The sequence below is a fragment of the Octopus bimaculoides genome, chromosome 3, assembly GCF_001194135.2.
Source record: "Octopus bimaculoides isolate UCB-OBI-ISO-001 chromosome 3, ASM119413v2, whole genome shotgun sequence".
Lineage (NCBI taxonomy): Eukaryota > Metazoa > Mollusca > Cephalopoda > Octopoda > Octopodidae > Octopus > Octopus bimaculoides.
Window position 1 is genome coordinate 102,139,780 of NC_068983.1, and position 14,697 is coordinate 102,154,476.

General features: G+C 34.2%; 1 protein-coding gene across 2 annotated transcripts in view; it reads left to right on the forward strand.

Moving 5' to 3' along the window:
- Nucleotides 1-14,697, forward strand: part of LOC106868148 (conserved oligomeric Golgi complex subunit 5) — a 38,324-nt gene that overhangs the window by 13,921 nt on the left and 9,706 nt on the right. For both annotated transcript variants that reach the window (XM_014913279.2, XM_052966386.1), the window contains exons 9-16: nt 833-998; nt 2,057-2,169; nt 3,863-3,940; nt 6,220-6,307; nt 6,586-6,784; nt 8,551-8,712; nt 9,578-9,677; nt 13,910-14,020. In XM_014913279.2, the coding sequence (XP_014768765.1) occupies nt 833-998; nt 2,057-2,169; nt 3,863-3,940; nt 6,220-6,307; nt 6,586-6,784; nt 8,551-8,712; nt 9,578-9,677; nt 13,910-14,020 (1,017 nt within the window). The remainder of the gene's footprint in view (nt 1-832; nt 999-2,056; nt 2,170-3,862; nt 3,941-6,219; nt 6,308-6,585; nt 6,785-8,550; nt 8,713-9,577; nt 9,678-13,909; nt 14,021-14,697) is intronic.

Sequence of the window (14,697 nt, forward strand, 5' to 3'; positions counted from 1 at the left end):
TATATATATATATATATATATATATGTATGTATATATATATTTGTGTGTATATATTTGGTGTGTGTATATGTATATCTTTTATCTTCCATCTTGTTTCAGTTATTAGACTATGCCCATGCTGGGGCACCACCTGAAGAATTTTTGTCAAACTAATCGATCCCAGTACTTATGTTCTTTATAAGCCTGGTATTTATTCTATCAGTATCTTTTGCTGAACCAGTAAGTTATGGGGACACTAACACACCAACACTGGTCGTCAGGCAGTGGTGCAGGACACAAATGCAGACACATGCACATAGATATATAAACATGTATATAATGGGTTTCTTTCAGTTTCCATCTATCATATCCACTCACAAGGCTTTGGGCAGACTAAGGCTATAGTTGAAGACACTTGCCTAAGTGCCACACTGTGGGACTGAACCTAGAACCATAAGGTTGGGAAGCAAGCTTCTTACCATATGGCATTTATAGCTATCTATATATATATATGTATTTATATAAAATAATAAGGATTATTTTGAAGTATTATTTTGAAATATTAACTTGCTTGGAAACAGATGAGTGTTGGTGACAGGACGGGTATCCAGCTGTAGAAAATTTATCTCAATGAATTCCATGGAAAAGTGAATATTAAAACAACAACAATGGTGATGATGATGACAACAATGACCTATGAATGGGTTGTGCAGTTCATTAACTATTTGACCATTTCACTTCTGTTTATGTATAGTAGGATTGTTTGATTTGAGTAACAACCACTTTCAAAAAGATTAGATTTGTGCATTGCCAGTTGAAATGAATATTTTTTTTTTTGTAAATTTGTTATAGAATCAAAGTCAAGTGGCAACTTCACTGCAAGTGTTCTACAATCTTAATTCTCTCTCAGCAACTGTGAAGAAGGTTGTGAACAATTGTCGTGAAACTCTTCACCAAAATGTTAAGAACTGTCTTAATATGCAGCTTTTACAACAACAGCTTCCCTCGCAAGGTCAAGGTCAGTTGATATACAAATTTTTGTTTTTGCTGTTTGGTTAGGAAGCTTGCCTTTTGACCACGTGATTTTGGGTTCAGCCCTACTGCATGGGACCTTGGGCAATTGTCTTCTGCTATAGCCTTGGGCTGACTGAAGACTTGTGATTGAATTTGGTAAGCAGAAGTCCTTCTGCTTCCCATAACGATTCATTCAGTTAAATGCATTTATTGCAATCATAATGATTTGCTGTGTTTAACCAGAAGAGCTGACAGTTTTTGTTTCATCATCAGTTGCTCTGATGTGTTCTGGACACACCAGAGCAACTAAATATCCCCTGGTAACAAGCGTAAGCCTCAAACGAGAGAATTGTTTCATGGTGGAGTACTGAATAAGCTTATTTATAAATGATGCATAGTGTGTTGATTTTATGATGCTAAGATTCAATCTCCTCTCACAGAAAATACCCCCTCCCCCAAGTGGTATCAAGAAAGGAATCAAGTATTATGCAGGAATACATATCTGACTTATTTGTTCTATTTAATGAAATAGGAAAGTATCTGAATAATTAGGTTTTTTGTTGAAGTTATTTGAATCTGACTCTTCTTTATGTTAACTCTTCAAGTGTTCCTGCCTTACTTTGTCATATTGAGCCATCCTTTGAGCCAAACCTTTGTTTCTCTGGATTCTTCCATCATGCTGAGATCTTCTATTGGGTTTTTGGGGTGCAGTTGAAAGATTTTATTTACTTGTTGTAATTCAAGGGGACTAATGTTAGAGCAATCTCATTACCTGTTCCAGGCCTGTGGGAGGATTAAGTTTAATTCAGTAGACTAATGTGACAGCCAGCAATTGTACCCTTCTTTTATTATTCACATTAGTAAGTTCTACTTTCTGATTGTACCTATTTACTACAAAATTTACCAGGTTATTGAAAGTTAAGTACCTTTGCCAGAGGTACAGTTTAGTGTTGTAAGTGGGATACCAGTCATAATCTTCTTGGCCGACCAGTTAAAGTCATATTGACTCAACCAGCTGCTACCCTCCATTGTTATTACTTTGCTGTCTAAATGTCTTTTTAGGTGGTCCTGGCCGAGCATTGATGCCAGTGACTGGAAACACAGCTGCCTACCGAGCGAATCTTTGGACTAACATGGAGAAATTGATGGATAATATTTATGCTGCTTGTGCTCAGGTTAGTTATAGTCTTTACAATATATCGCTGTTGTTATATATAAAAAGGTAGATTGATGCTGTATCTTAGTTTGTAATACACACATGCATATCCAATAAATGGATCATCTTGAGGTGGTTTAAAGCTATTAAGAAAGCCTGTCAAAATAACTGATGCAGCTGGAATTTGAACTGAATGCTTTACTATAACATTGATTGGCACTGAGTTCTGATTATTCTGGGGGTCAATTTTTGCTTTTAATCCCTTTGGAGTAAATAAAATATATACCAGTAATATATTGGAGTCAGTGTTGTTGATTATACAACTGACCCAGAAAAATTATCTGTGTTTAGTGCAAAGAATCACTAAGTGAGACATCAGTCTTGTGAGTGGCTTCTTTATATAATTAAATTGCTATTTCTCAAGTCTTTAACTGTTAACCATTCATTACAGAGTTTGCTGTAGTTCACATTAATTGTAGACCAGACTGAAGTTTGGTATTTCAGATATTATACTGAAGCTCAAACCTGCTGCAGTTGAAACTAAACATTAATATTATTATCTTCATTAGTTATCATGACTTCTCAACTCTCCATTTCAAAATGTGAAGACCTGAGAGACTGTTCTGTAGGCCAATTAACCCTTTAGCACTCAGATTTCTTTGTCAAATGCATTGTTTATTTATTCACATTGTTTTGAATTAATCATGCATTATCTTGTAGCTTCAAGATTTCAATGGTGTGTTTATATATTTTTAGAATCACATTGTAGCGTAGGTGTGAGAGGTTGGATCTGATCATTTTTAATATAAAACATGTAGAATATTTGGGCCTCATATGACCAGATTAAATGCTAAAGAGTTAAAGGCAAATACAAGAAATAAGACGTGTGATTGATTTAACCTGTTGGTAGACATTGTAAACTTCTTGAGAACATCATTTCACTATTTGCCTCTGTTATTCATCAGTTCATCAATAAGATATAATTTCCTGAAATTTCTTTTGAATAACTGGAAGGAATTGAAGTATGGCTATGTGGTAAGAAGTTTGCTTCCCAATCACATGGTTTTGAGTTCAGTCTCATTGCATAGCACCTTGTGAGTAGATTTGGTGAAGAAAACTGAAAGCAGCCCACCATAAGTGTGTTTGTGTGTGCATATATGTGTGTGTGTGTGTGTGTGTGTGTGCAGGCGTGCATGCATGCATGTGTTTGTGTGTTACTGATTCCTTGTGTGATAGTTGTAAACAAATGCCACTGTTATGCAAGTGGTGTTCTTTGTTTCTAATCTTTTATGAAAACATGTTTTGTCATGAGGGAAATATTAACTTACTTGGAGACAGGTGAGGATTGACAACAGAAAGGGCATCCAGCTGTAGAAAATCCCCCTCAACAAATTCTGTCTGACCCATGCAAGCATGGAAAAGTGAATGTTAAACAATGGTGATGATGGTTGTTCCAATCATCTTCATTACTATCACTGTTATTGTTATTGTTATCATTGTCTCCATTGTTGTTGTTACTACCATCACCATAGCCATTGTTATTACCATAATCCTTATAATAACTGTCATAATATGCATCATCATTATCATCATCATCTTCATCATTATCATCATCATTATCATCATCTCATTGTGAGTTTCATTGTCATTATCATCTTCACTCTTCTGTTTATCTTTTAAATATTTTTTTGTTATCATTTTGTAATTATTAGATACAGCATTTACAGAAGGTGTTGACAAAGAAACGTGACCCTGTCACTCACATTTGTTTCATTGAGGAACTCTCAAAGGTGTGTATAGTTTTCTTCATTTTATAGTTTCATATTCTTTATCAAGTTCATTGAGGTTGCACCATTGTTCCTTTTGATCTGAGTTCTTTTCTATAATGTCACCACTGTCTTTTAGAAAGATACAGATATTAAAAACTCCTACTTTCTCTCTTACTCCCTTTGAAGTTTATTTTCTAACTCCATACCACCAAGTATCTAAGTCTCTTTATTTCACTTGTGTACTGATTAAAGCAATAAAGTAAATGTTTATTCCTTAATCTTTAAGACGTTGGATGCTATCCTCTCATGACCTATCACTGTCACATCTGTCCTCACAACTTGCTTCTGTAGCCTCTTTTGTCTTCTCATTACCTACCAGTTATCGTCCCTAGAATTGATACACTTGTGATGGTCTTCATCATTATAAATTGGATTGAATAGCAAACTTTACTTTGGTGGAGGTGGTGACAGTGTATTTCTTGTGACATCTTCAACAAATGATTTTCAGATTAACTGTTCAGTACTTCACTCCTTCATACAATATTTTAGTGAATAAAAAGAAGAAATTATATAATTACCGAAACCTGCTGGATGTTGTTCATATTTGAACCTTTATATTTATATGTGTATTCTGTGTTTGGTTGTATAAGATTACATGCTACATATGAGGCGTTTAGTAACAGACTGTCGTAAGCACCACAACTTAAAAACTGAGAAAAACGCAGTCAAAGTTTCGCGACTTTCAGAATGTGGATATCTCAGCAAGGAATGAAGTTAGGAAGCTGATTTTGGTTTTAAATTGACTGTGAAGACATCCTCTAATCATTTCACCCATGGAAAATTATTTATTTATGTATGCATCTGAAAGATGAAACAAGGACTGTGTCTTGCTCATTTTGTAGAATATACCGGTACTACGAAATGGTGTATCACATTGCATATTTTAACCATAATACCTAGAAAAATCATACAGAGACCCCACCCCCGAAGGTAAGTATCTTTAAGAGGTAAGACAAGATAGTTAGATAATAGCCCATTATCGTTACGGATGGTAAGAAGGAATATTAGAAAACAATACAGGGACCACACCAAAGTTATTGATTGAGCATGTGTGCTTATGATGGTGTGTTACTAAACTCTCTGGTCCGAGTTTGGGTGAGTGAGCATTGTGTCAAAACCGTCGAGGTACAATTTGTTTCAGCCGGATTTTTGACTTTACTGCAAGCCTCACCGGTTATTCCTCTCAACTCTTTTGGGTCCTAGATGTCGAGACAAAGAAAATGATATATTAAACCTCGAAAGTGGCTGGGGTGGCACTTACAACACTCTGTTACTAAACGCCTCATATGTATTATATATTCACATGTGAAATGTTTTCATCTTTTATTGACTGAGGTAGAAATGCATTACACATTGTTTGGTGATCATGATAGTGTTGTCACATACAATATACCGAGTATTAAAAAGCTTATTTGAAATAGTGATGTGGTAAAATAGAGACAACACTGTTAATCTATGACTAATACGATTTTAGTTATTCCAGGAAGTATGGGACACAACACTAGACATGCTTTGTTTATCCTTCTCGATGAAACACATTTTCACTGTACTTGCTAATACAGCCATTATTGAATAGACTATATTTCACTTGAATAAACATGAAAGTTAGTATATTTTAAAGAATAGTTTGATGGGACTTTGATGTAAAGAAATTGAAGAAGTAGTATATTAGATTTTGTTTGGTTGAATTAATGTTTAGAGACTAATAATGAGAAGAAGAAATGTAGCTACAACAACTCATATGGAATCAAATGAGTACTATTGTTCTAACTTTAATAAGAATATTGAATTATTATTATTGATGCTTGTTTAAATATAATTATAAGTCTACTGATTTTTGTTGAGTTATCTCAAGCAGACACTGAAATAATCAATTTAACACTTTAGATCAACTTATAGATCTCCCATATCCTAGCTGTGCAGACATAGCACATCTAGCAGTGTTTTATTTCTTCATTTTTGCCATTAGGTATATTACTTGATTCTAGGGATTTTAACTCCTCTTCTAAAATTCTTTATTAAGTGAATAAATAAAAGAAATAAGGAAAATTATAGCATGGTGTGTGTATGTACATGTGTCTTTTGTGGTGTGATTGTATATGTGCTTATATTTTACTGGGTTGTGATTACTATGTTTTTAATTACAGACATTTTCTGAACTTGCCCAAGTTTTAGCTTGTTTCTTTAACCCATATCATATGATTCTACTCCATTTGATTGCTCTTTTTATCTTCTATCAGACTTCAGATGAACCCATCAACATAATGCAAGATTTCTGGGAAAGTGTCACAAGTATTTTGACTGATGAATTTAAGGCAGCTGCCCGAGGTATAGTAATATGCATTCTACCCATCCTTTTAGTGTTCCTTACAAGGACGAAATAACAAATTGTATCTTACAAAAGAGTGATGTCAAGTTTTTTTTTTCTGTTAGGATAGCTAATTAATATTCTATTAACATCTACTTAGTTTTTAACTAGCTTTAATATGTATATGTATCTAATGATTTTATATAATCCTTATGCCTACCTTAATATATATTTGTGTGTATTTATGTAAATGTATGTATATTTATTTTATTATATTTATTTCTTCTTACCATTCAAGATACATCTTTTCTGAAGCAAGCATTTGAAGGTGAATACCCCAAATTGCTACGTTTATACAATGATTTATGGAAAAGACTTCATCAGTTTAATGTTACGTCCAACACAGCTACAAGTGTAATCCATACAGATTTTTCTGCTATGGAATTCACTGATGATGATTTCTTTAGTCAAAAGGCAGCCACTAAGACTGGTTATGAGTAAGTCATGATGATTATATATTTACAGCTCTAAAATACCATCAATTTTCTATAATTAATTAGAAGAGTTAGAGCAGTGAGTTGGTAGAAACAACAGTCTGTTGACTTAAATGCTTCATGGTATTTTGTAATATCCCTTTTTGTTCTGGGTTCCAATTACATCAAAGTTGGTTTTGTCTCCCATCCCTCTTGGCCCTATAAAAAATTACTAGCGATAAAACTGAGTCAGTTCAGTGAACCATAATCTTCTCTGAAAATTGACTCTGTGCTTGGTCCAATTAGCTTGTTGGTTACGGAGTTGAAGAGTTTATGTGTTTGTATCCCTGTTGCTTGGGCCAAAGAAGGCTTTATGTGGTTATTTAACATGCTTGAAATAGTAACCAAACATCTCTCAAATTGCATCATTTGAAAAAGTGGAGATGCGACTTTAGTTAATATAGTATTAGATATCTCTAAAAGTATGTGAGATGGCCACAGTTGGCATGCTTTTGGTCATAGGTTTACAGGATTAGGGCTGTCGTGAAACTAAATGATAAGAACAGCTACTATTGTTTGGCTGAGTTCTTGCTAAAGCACTGGTATTTTTTCCCATATTTATCGGCCAGCAAGGTAGATAAGAAACAAGAGGAAGGTGATGTGGTGAACTCATTAGAAATTGATGCAGAGATTTACAAGGGATGGTCATAATTTTCTGCATGAGGATAAAGAAAGATTAAGTGACAAGGTGTAGTTATACACTTGTATTTCTGATAACAAGATATAAATTTAAAGTCTGTTATGGTATTGTTTTGTTACATTATTTTATCTATCTTGGTTCTCTATGTGCTTGCTTGAACTGATAGAAATACAGCCAAACTTCTTACAAACTCTACCCTACTTTCTTAAAAAAAAAGAAGGATACATTAAATAATGTGATCTTAGATACACAGAACAATAGTTGTGGTTGGAATGTCCTTGATCATTGGTCTGCTCTGTCAGGGCTGTCTATGGGCTAAATAACAATTTTATCTCTGTCTAAATATAAATGCCATTCTCACTGATTGTTCTCATCATCATCACCGTTTAACGTCTGCTTTCCATGCTAGCATGGGTTGGACGATTTGACTGAGGACTGGTGAACCAGATGGCTACACCAGGCTCCAATCTGATTTGGCAGAGTTTCTACAGCTGGATGCCCTTCCTAATGCCAACCACTCCGAGAGTGTAGTGGGTGTTTTTACGAGCCTCTGCCCATCTCTCTCTAGGTCTGGCCACATCTGATTTCTTGAGGGAGGGGGAGATAAAGAAGTAGAAGTGTATCAACAGGCATTTTATGTGGGTTTTTTTTTGACCCTGAAGAGATGGAAGACAAAATTGAACTTGGTTGATTTGAACTCAGAAAGGAGAGGGCTAAAATGAACCCTGTAAAGCATTTAAGGCTCTAACAACTCTGCCAGTTTGCATGTGTGTGTATATGAGTAATTTACACAGAAATGCACATATATATATATATTAAAGAGAGAAATAGAGAAAGAAAGAGTGGTAAGTGTTGGATGTTGACAGAAAATGCTGTGTGTGTGTGTTTGTCTATGACAGACTAACCTTATTATATATAATAGATTGTTGTTGTTTCTGTGTAATCCTCGTCCTTTTCCATATCAACTATCAATACAATGTGGATCATATATGTAACTTTTATAACATTTCTAATTGATATTTATTGTTTGGATTTTGTCAACTTGTTTGTTTGTTTACTTGGTTCTTTTGTGTATTTTTGCATTTGGTAGCTCTGAGATGGCACTGAGAAATACATTAGCTTCATTTGAAACTGCTTACTTGTCACGTTCACTTTCCCGCCTTTTTGATCCAATTAATTTGGTGTTTACGAGTGGGTCATTAAATCCACCAACCAAGGAAGAAGTTGACAGTATTGTTAAAACTATAGCCAGGTAAGGGTTGTAAATATCTTTAGTCATCCTTTTTTTTTTAATATATTTTAACTATTTAATTATGGCCGGTATGCCTTTTACATTTACTTATTACAGAGCAATTATTGTTTAAAGCTGAATACCTTCCTATTACCACCACTAGTATGGTTTTCATTCATCTCTCACTTCTTGGATTGGAAGTTCTTGTGAGACTGACTCACTGCAGTATTTACAGATGAGATTCAATCTGAACCTCATTCTATCAACTCTGGTGTATCTCAAGGTTCAGTCATATCTCCCATACTCTTCTTTCTGTACATTAATGTTCACCTTGCTTCAACTTCTATGCAGATGATACTGCTCTTCACTTCCTCTTAACATTCAGCACATCACCATTATTCAAACTAGACACTTCTTATGCATTGCTTACATGAAAAGAGAGCTTGGAAAATATTGTACTTTGCTGTCAGCACCAACTCAGATTTTCTAATAATAATAGTCATTGCTGTGTGGTTGAGAAGTTTGCTTCCCAACCACATTGTTTCAGGTTCAGTTTTACTGTGTGGTACTTTAGGTAAATGTCTTCTACCATAACCCTGCATTGACCAAAGCGTTCTGATTGGATTTGGTAGATAGGAATTGAAAGAAGTGTTACCTTGGAGAAATATCCCCTTACTTGGAAACAAGTAAGAGTTGGTCACAGGAAGCCTCTCCCACCAATTAGAGTGTGATTTTAGTTCTGCTCAATCAGAGATGATCTGGTTTAATCTACAACAATAACCTCAACAATTACTACCATAATATTGTCAACCAGTAATAGTTATACACACAGAATTTATGACATATCTAATTATGATTATTTTCTCTCTTATTTTGTTGTTTGCAGTGAACTGAATGTGGCTAGTGTTGACACCAAGCTCAGTGTTACTGTGGCCAGAAATGTCACCAAAACTGTCAAGCTTTTCTGTGTTAAAAGTGAACAATTGGTAAGTTTTTTTTTATTGGAGAGTCCTTGCTGCTGGTGTGTGGCTGTCACTGACTGACTGATTGTCTTTATCTGTTCTTGAGGGCTGCTGCTATTCATACAAGCAACCTTGACTGCATCCAGTAGAAAGCTATTTGGCTGACTTAATCTGTTGCTTTGTTTAACATCACCTTCTGACCATTGGTTTCTTTCAGCAGAATCCACTCTGCTATAAGCATTCAGGTTGGGTCACCTGTCTCACTATAACTTCTTTCCTTCACTTCCAGTTTCAGTAATCTTGAAAGGGTATCATGCGAACAGCATTTTCTTCTCTGATTAAGCTAAATAAAATAAAATAAAAATAAATGTAAATCTTCTATTTATTTTACATTTGTTACCTCCATAGTATTTACATATGATCAAAAACTCTGGTATTGATCGGAACAGATGTGGGTAGGCATGATTTAGTTTCTATATTTTTTATTTCTTTCTTTTGAATTTAATAGTGGTATATAGCAAACCTATACAAAAGTTTTTCTCAGTGAAGAAAATGAAGAAATTGATTTTGCAACTATCCAGCTATAGATAAGTGCTCTGATTCTATCTATGGTTTTGTAGCAGTGTAGTAAAGTGCTAATGATATGTTTAGATGATCTACATGCATTCCCTGGATATGTTGACAAATCCAGATATTTTTACAAATATTTAACATAAACATTTTATGTCGCTAAGTGAAAGAGATATCAAATTGACAAGTGTTACTTGTGTTGATTGTCACAATGTATGACAATAGAGTAAAATTTGGAATCCAAGGAAAGTGGTAATGACCTGTGGAAGCAATAGTTTCATTTTATAATTCCCATGATTGTTAGATTTGGATGAATAGAATGATTAACCCCTGAGCATTAAGATTATTCTGTCATGTAAAGTTTAGTTATTCAATTATTTTGTATCAATCATGCATCATCTCATTGCTGTGAGATTTTGATGGTGTGGTTGTATATTTTTAGATTGATATTGTAGGGTAGGTGTGAGAGACCAGATCTGGCTGGTTTGAACATAAAACAGGTGGAATATTTTGGCCAGATATGGCTGGTTTAAATGCTAAAAGGTTAATCCATGAAGGTGCCTACATTTTTCTCTTTACACATATTTCTAGTCATTGCTCAGATTAAGCTTTACATGCCACCTTGTTTAACACCACCACCTGATCCTTTTGCACAGTTCATTCTATAGCAGGTATTTGGTTTTTTCAGTAGATGAAGACCTACACATGTTCAGACAGGCAATTTACCAATTGGATAGGGTTTGCAAAAGTAATGAACATTGTTCCTTCTGACATATAAACAGAAATCAAGATAATTATTGTATGTTTTTATTATATGTGTATGAATTTATTGATCCTCTTTGACCTTTACTACTTATATGGATACTTTTGTTTTCACTGATCTATTTTTACAATCCTCTGCAGATATATATATATATATATATATATATATATAAAAGAAACAATCTAAAAATAATGGTCATTACACATTTCCCTTTATTGGAGCAAATTTGGCTTACACCTGTTTCCAGTAGTCATTATAGGTACATTACTGATGGTCTGTTGATCAATTGAGGAAAATTAAATTACCTAAGAAGATTAATGCTACTTTTGTCAGAGCTATTTCTGGTTATAACAGACAAACAGAACACTGGAGGAATGTCTATTGTATGAAGAAGGTGGGAGGAGAAGATGGAAATATTCAAGTAGAATAAAGAACAAAGAGGTGGAAGTAGGTAAGGGGATGGTATAGAAGTTACTAGAAGTAGGGACATTGTATTACCAAACTTGGAAGAGGGATAGTCCAAAACATTAGTGTTTGTAGTCAGGTCAGCACCCATTACCATATAAGCATTGTATATAGGTTAGATGTTCTCCAGCCATTGTGTTGAAATTTGATATGGGTTTTTTATGGACATGGTCAGTCTAAGACAGTAATGTTCATTTTTTGCTATCTAGCATGGTGAGGGAATAATGTTAGAAAATAAAAGGATAATAGTTGTAGTCATATTGTAGAGGTCAGGAATGCTTTTATTATCCAGGATATAAATATTGGTTGATTGAGAGATGTTACAAATGGGATAATGTCAAGTTAAAGTTGTTGAAAAATTAAATGTAAATTCATGTTAACCTGATTAGTTAGGTTTTTAAATTCCCTGTATTGTTTTATTATTACCCCATGGTTATTGGTATTTCTGATATTAATTTGTAATATTATCTAATTGTTATTTTATTAATATTATTGATATTAGTGTTGTTGATGTCACTTTCATCATAATTGTTTTGGTATCACACATTACTCGGCAAATTTATTCTCATCTTTTATATCTTAGTTTACCTTAATGCTAAATTTAGAAATTTTAACTTTAGTTCAAATTCTAATCCATAACCTTTTTTATTAGTTTAAAATTTTAAAACCCAACTAATCAGGTTAACATGAATTTACATTTAATTTTCAACAACATCTCTCAATCAATCAGTATTTATATCCTGGATAATAAGAGCATTCCTGACTTCTACAATATAACTACAACAAGTCTCCTTTTATTTTCTAACATTATTCCCCCACTATATTAGATAGCAAAAACTGAATATTGCTATCTTAGACTGACCATGTCCATAAAAAAACCCATATCAAATTTCAGCACAATGACTGGAGAATATCTAACCTATATGCAATGCTAATATGGTAATGGGTGCTGACCTTACAACAAACACTAATGTTTTGGACTGTCCCTCTTCCAAATTTGGCAATACAATGCCTCAACATCTAATAAGTGACTTCTATACCATCCTCTTACCTACTTCCACCCCTTTGTAACCTGTCTTCCTTTGTTCTCTACTCTACTTTCGTCTTTCCATCTTCTTCTCTCCACTTTCCCCATACAATAACCATTCCTCCAGTGCTCTGCTTCTTATAACCAGATATGGCTCTGATGAAAGTAGCATCAATTTTCTTAAGTTGTTCAATTTTCCCCAACTGATCAATAGACCAACTGAGTAAACCTATTATGACTACTGGAAACAGGTGTAATTTGCTCCAATGAAAGAAAAATGTGTAATGACCACTATTTTTAACTTGTTTCTTATATATCTCTCTGTGTTAAAACCAGTTTGTCTGAGCCCATCCACGGATTTACAATATAGAATTGGGATGAACAATAACCATGGACCCTACCAAAAGATTACCTGGTGTTCTTCACTAATCTAAGTAATATTGTTGACCTGGTTTGCCAACAGAGAGCTTATGAAGTATTTTGCCTAGATTGATAATCCTTCACTATTGGATATATATATATAATTGTTAAACAGGATGGTAAACATTAAGGCAAAGCAAACATTTCCAGTTGTATACAATATTATTATTTTGAATTTCTTCCTATAATAATATTTTATACGACTTGAGATGTTTGCCTTGCTTTGATGTTTACTGTCCTGTTTATATATCCGCTGCATTGGAAATCTGCAATGACTCCATAACTACCGTCCTGGCTATAACCTTGGAGCCCCAGTAATCTGTTACAACACTACCTAGCATACCTAATTGTTTAGATCACCTGTGAATTAAACTCCTATACTTTGTGTGTATGTATGTATATATATATATATATATATATATATATATATATATATATATATATGCATCTGCTCACTGTATGCATGTGCATCCGTGTGTGTATGTACAGGTGCACACTTGTGTGTGTGCCTGTGTGAATGTACATTTAAGCACACATACACTTATAAGTATGGATGCATACATGCAGATATATGGGCATGTGCATATATATATATGTGTGTGTGTGTATATATACCCCCACATCTACTTCTCCCCATCCACATAACCAATTTCTTATAACCACACGGTTGATTTCCTGTTCACCATGCGGTATTTTCTAACTAATTGTTGATGCTGAAATACCAGCATCAAACTGCTATACTGCGTGACCTTTCTTGACCAATTACAGGCTAATGTCCAGTAGTAAACATTGACTCTCTTCAATCAAACTCTTATTCAGATCCCAATGGCCAAAGACTAGCTACACACTTGAAACTCTGAGTACCAAGGAGTCTGAATCAAACTGTTTTGATCTATATATATACATCTTTGGGTTAAGATTGAACTAATAAATTAATATTTCCAAGACATGGAATTGTATGTAATGTAAAAGATTGTCTGTGACTAATCAATTTTCAATATATTATTGCAGTTGACCACTGATGGTGAAGCCAGCCAAGTTATACGTCCAGCCACTCCTGGACAGATCCGCAATGCTGCCATTGTCAACACTCTTTACCAATTCCATGTAGCTATCTCAAAAGTAATGTTAATGTTTTCTCTTTCTCAAAGAAGTCTTTGCTTTTTTTCATTTCTGTTTTGAAGTTGATACAGTATTGATATGCAGAAATTTTATTAGCCATTTTATTTCTATTTCGGTTATAGTATACATTGATAATAGCATATATTAGTATACATTAGCTATAGTATTCATTAGCAATATCATACATTAGTAATAATATGCATTATTAATAGTATGCATTAGAATATGTTAATAATTGTTTCAAATTATGGTACAAGCCAGTAATTTTAGGAAGAGGTTAGTTGTTTACATTTACCCCAGTGCTCAACTGGTACTTATTTTGAGTCAAAAGGATGGAAGACAAAGTTGATCTAGACAGAGTTTGAATTCAAAGTGTAAAGTACCTGAAGAAATGCTGCTAAGCAGTTTATCTAATGATTCTGCCAGTTTGCTGTTTTGACATTGGGTCAATATAATTCACTGTTCCCCTCTCACCAAAAAAATGTACGACTTTGCGTTTCTGAGAAATCAGTGACAACATACATTAGTAATGATATACATGCGCAAGAGTGGCTGTGTGGTAAGTAGCTTGCTTACCAACCACATGGTTCCGGGTTCAGTCCCACTGCGTGGCACCTTGGGCAAGTGTCTTCTACTATAGCCTCGGGCTGACCAAAGCCTTGTGAGTGGATTTGGTA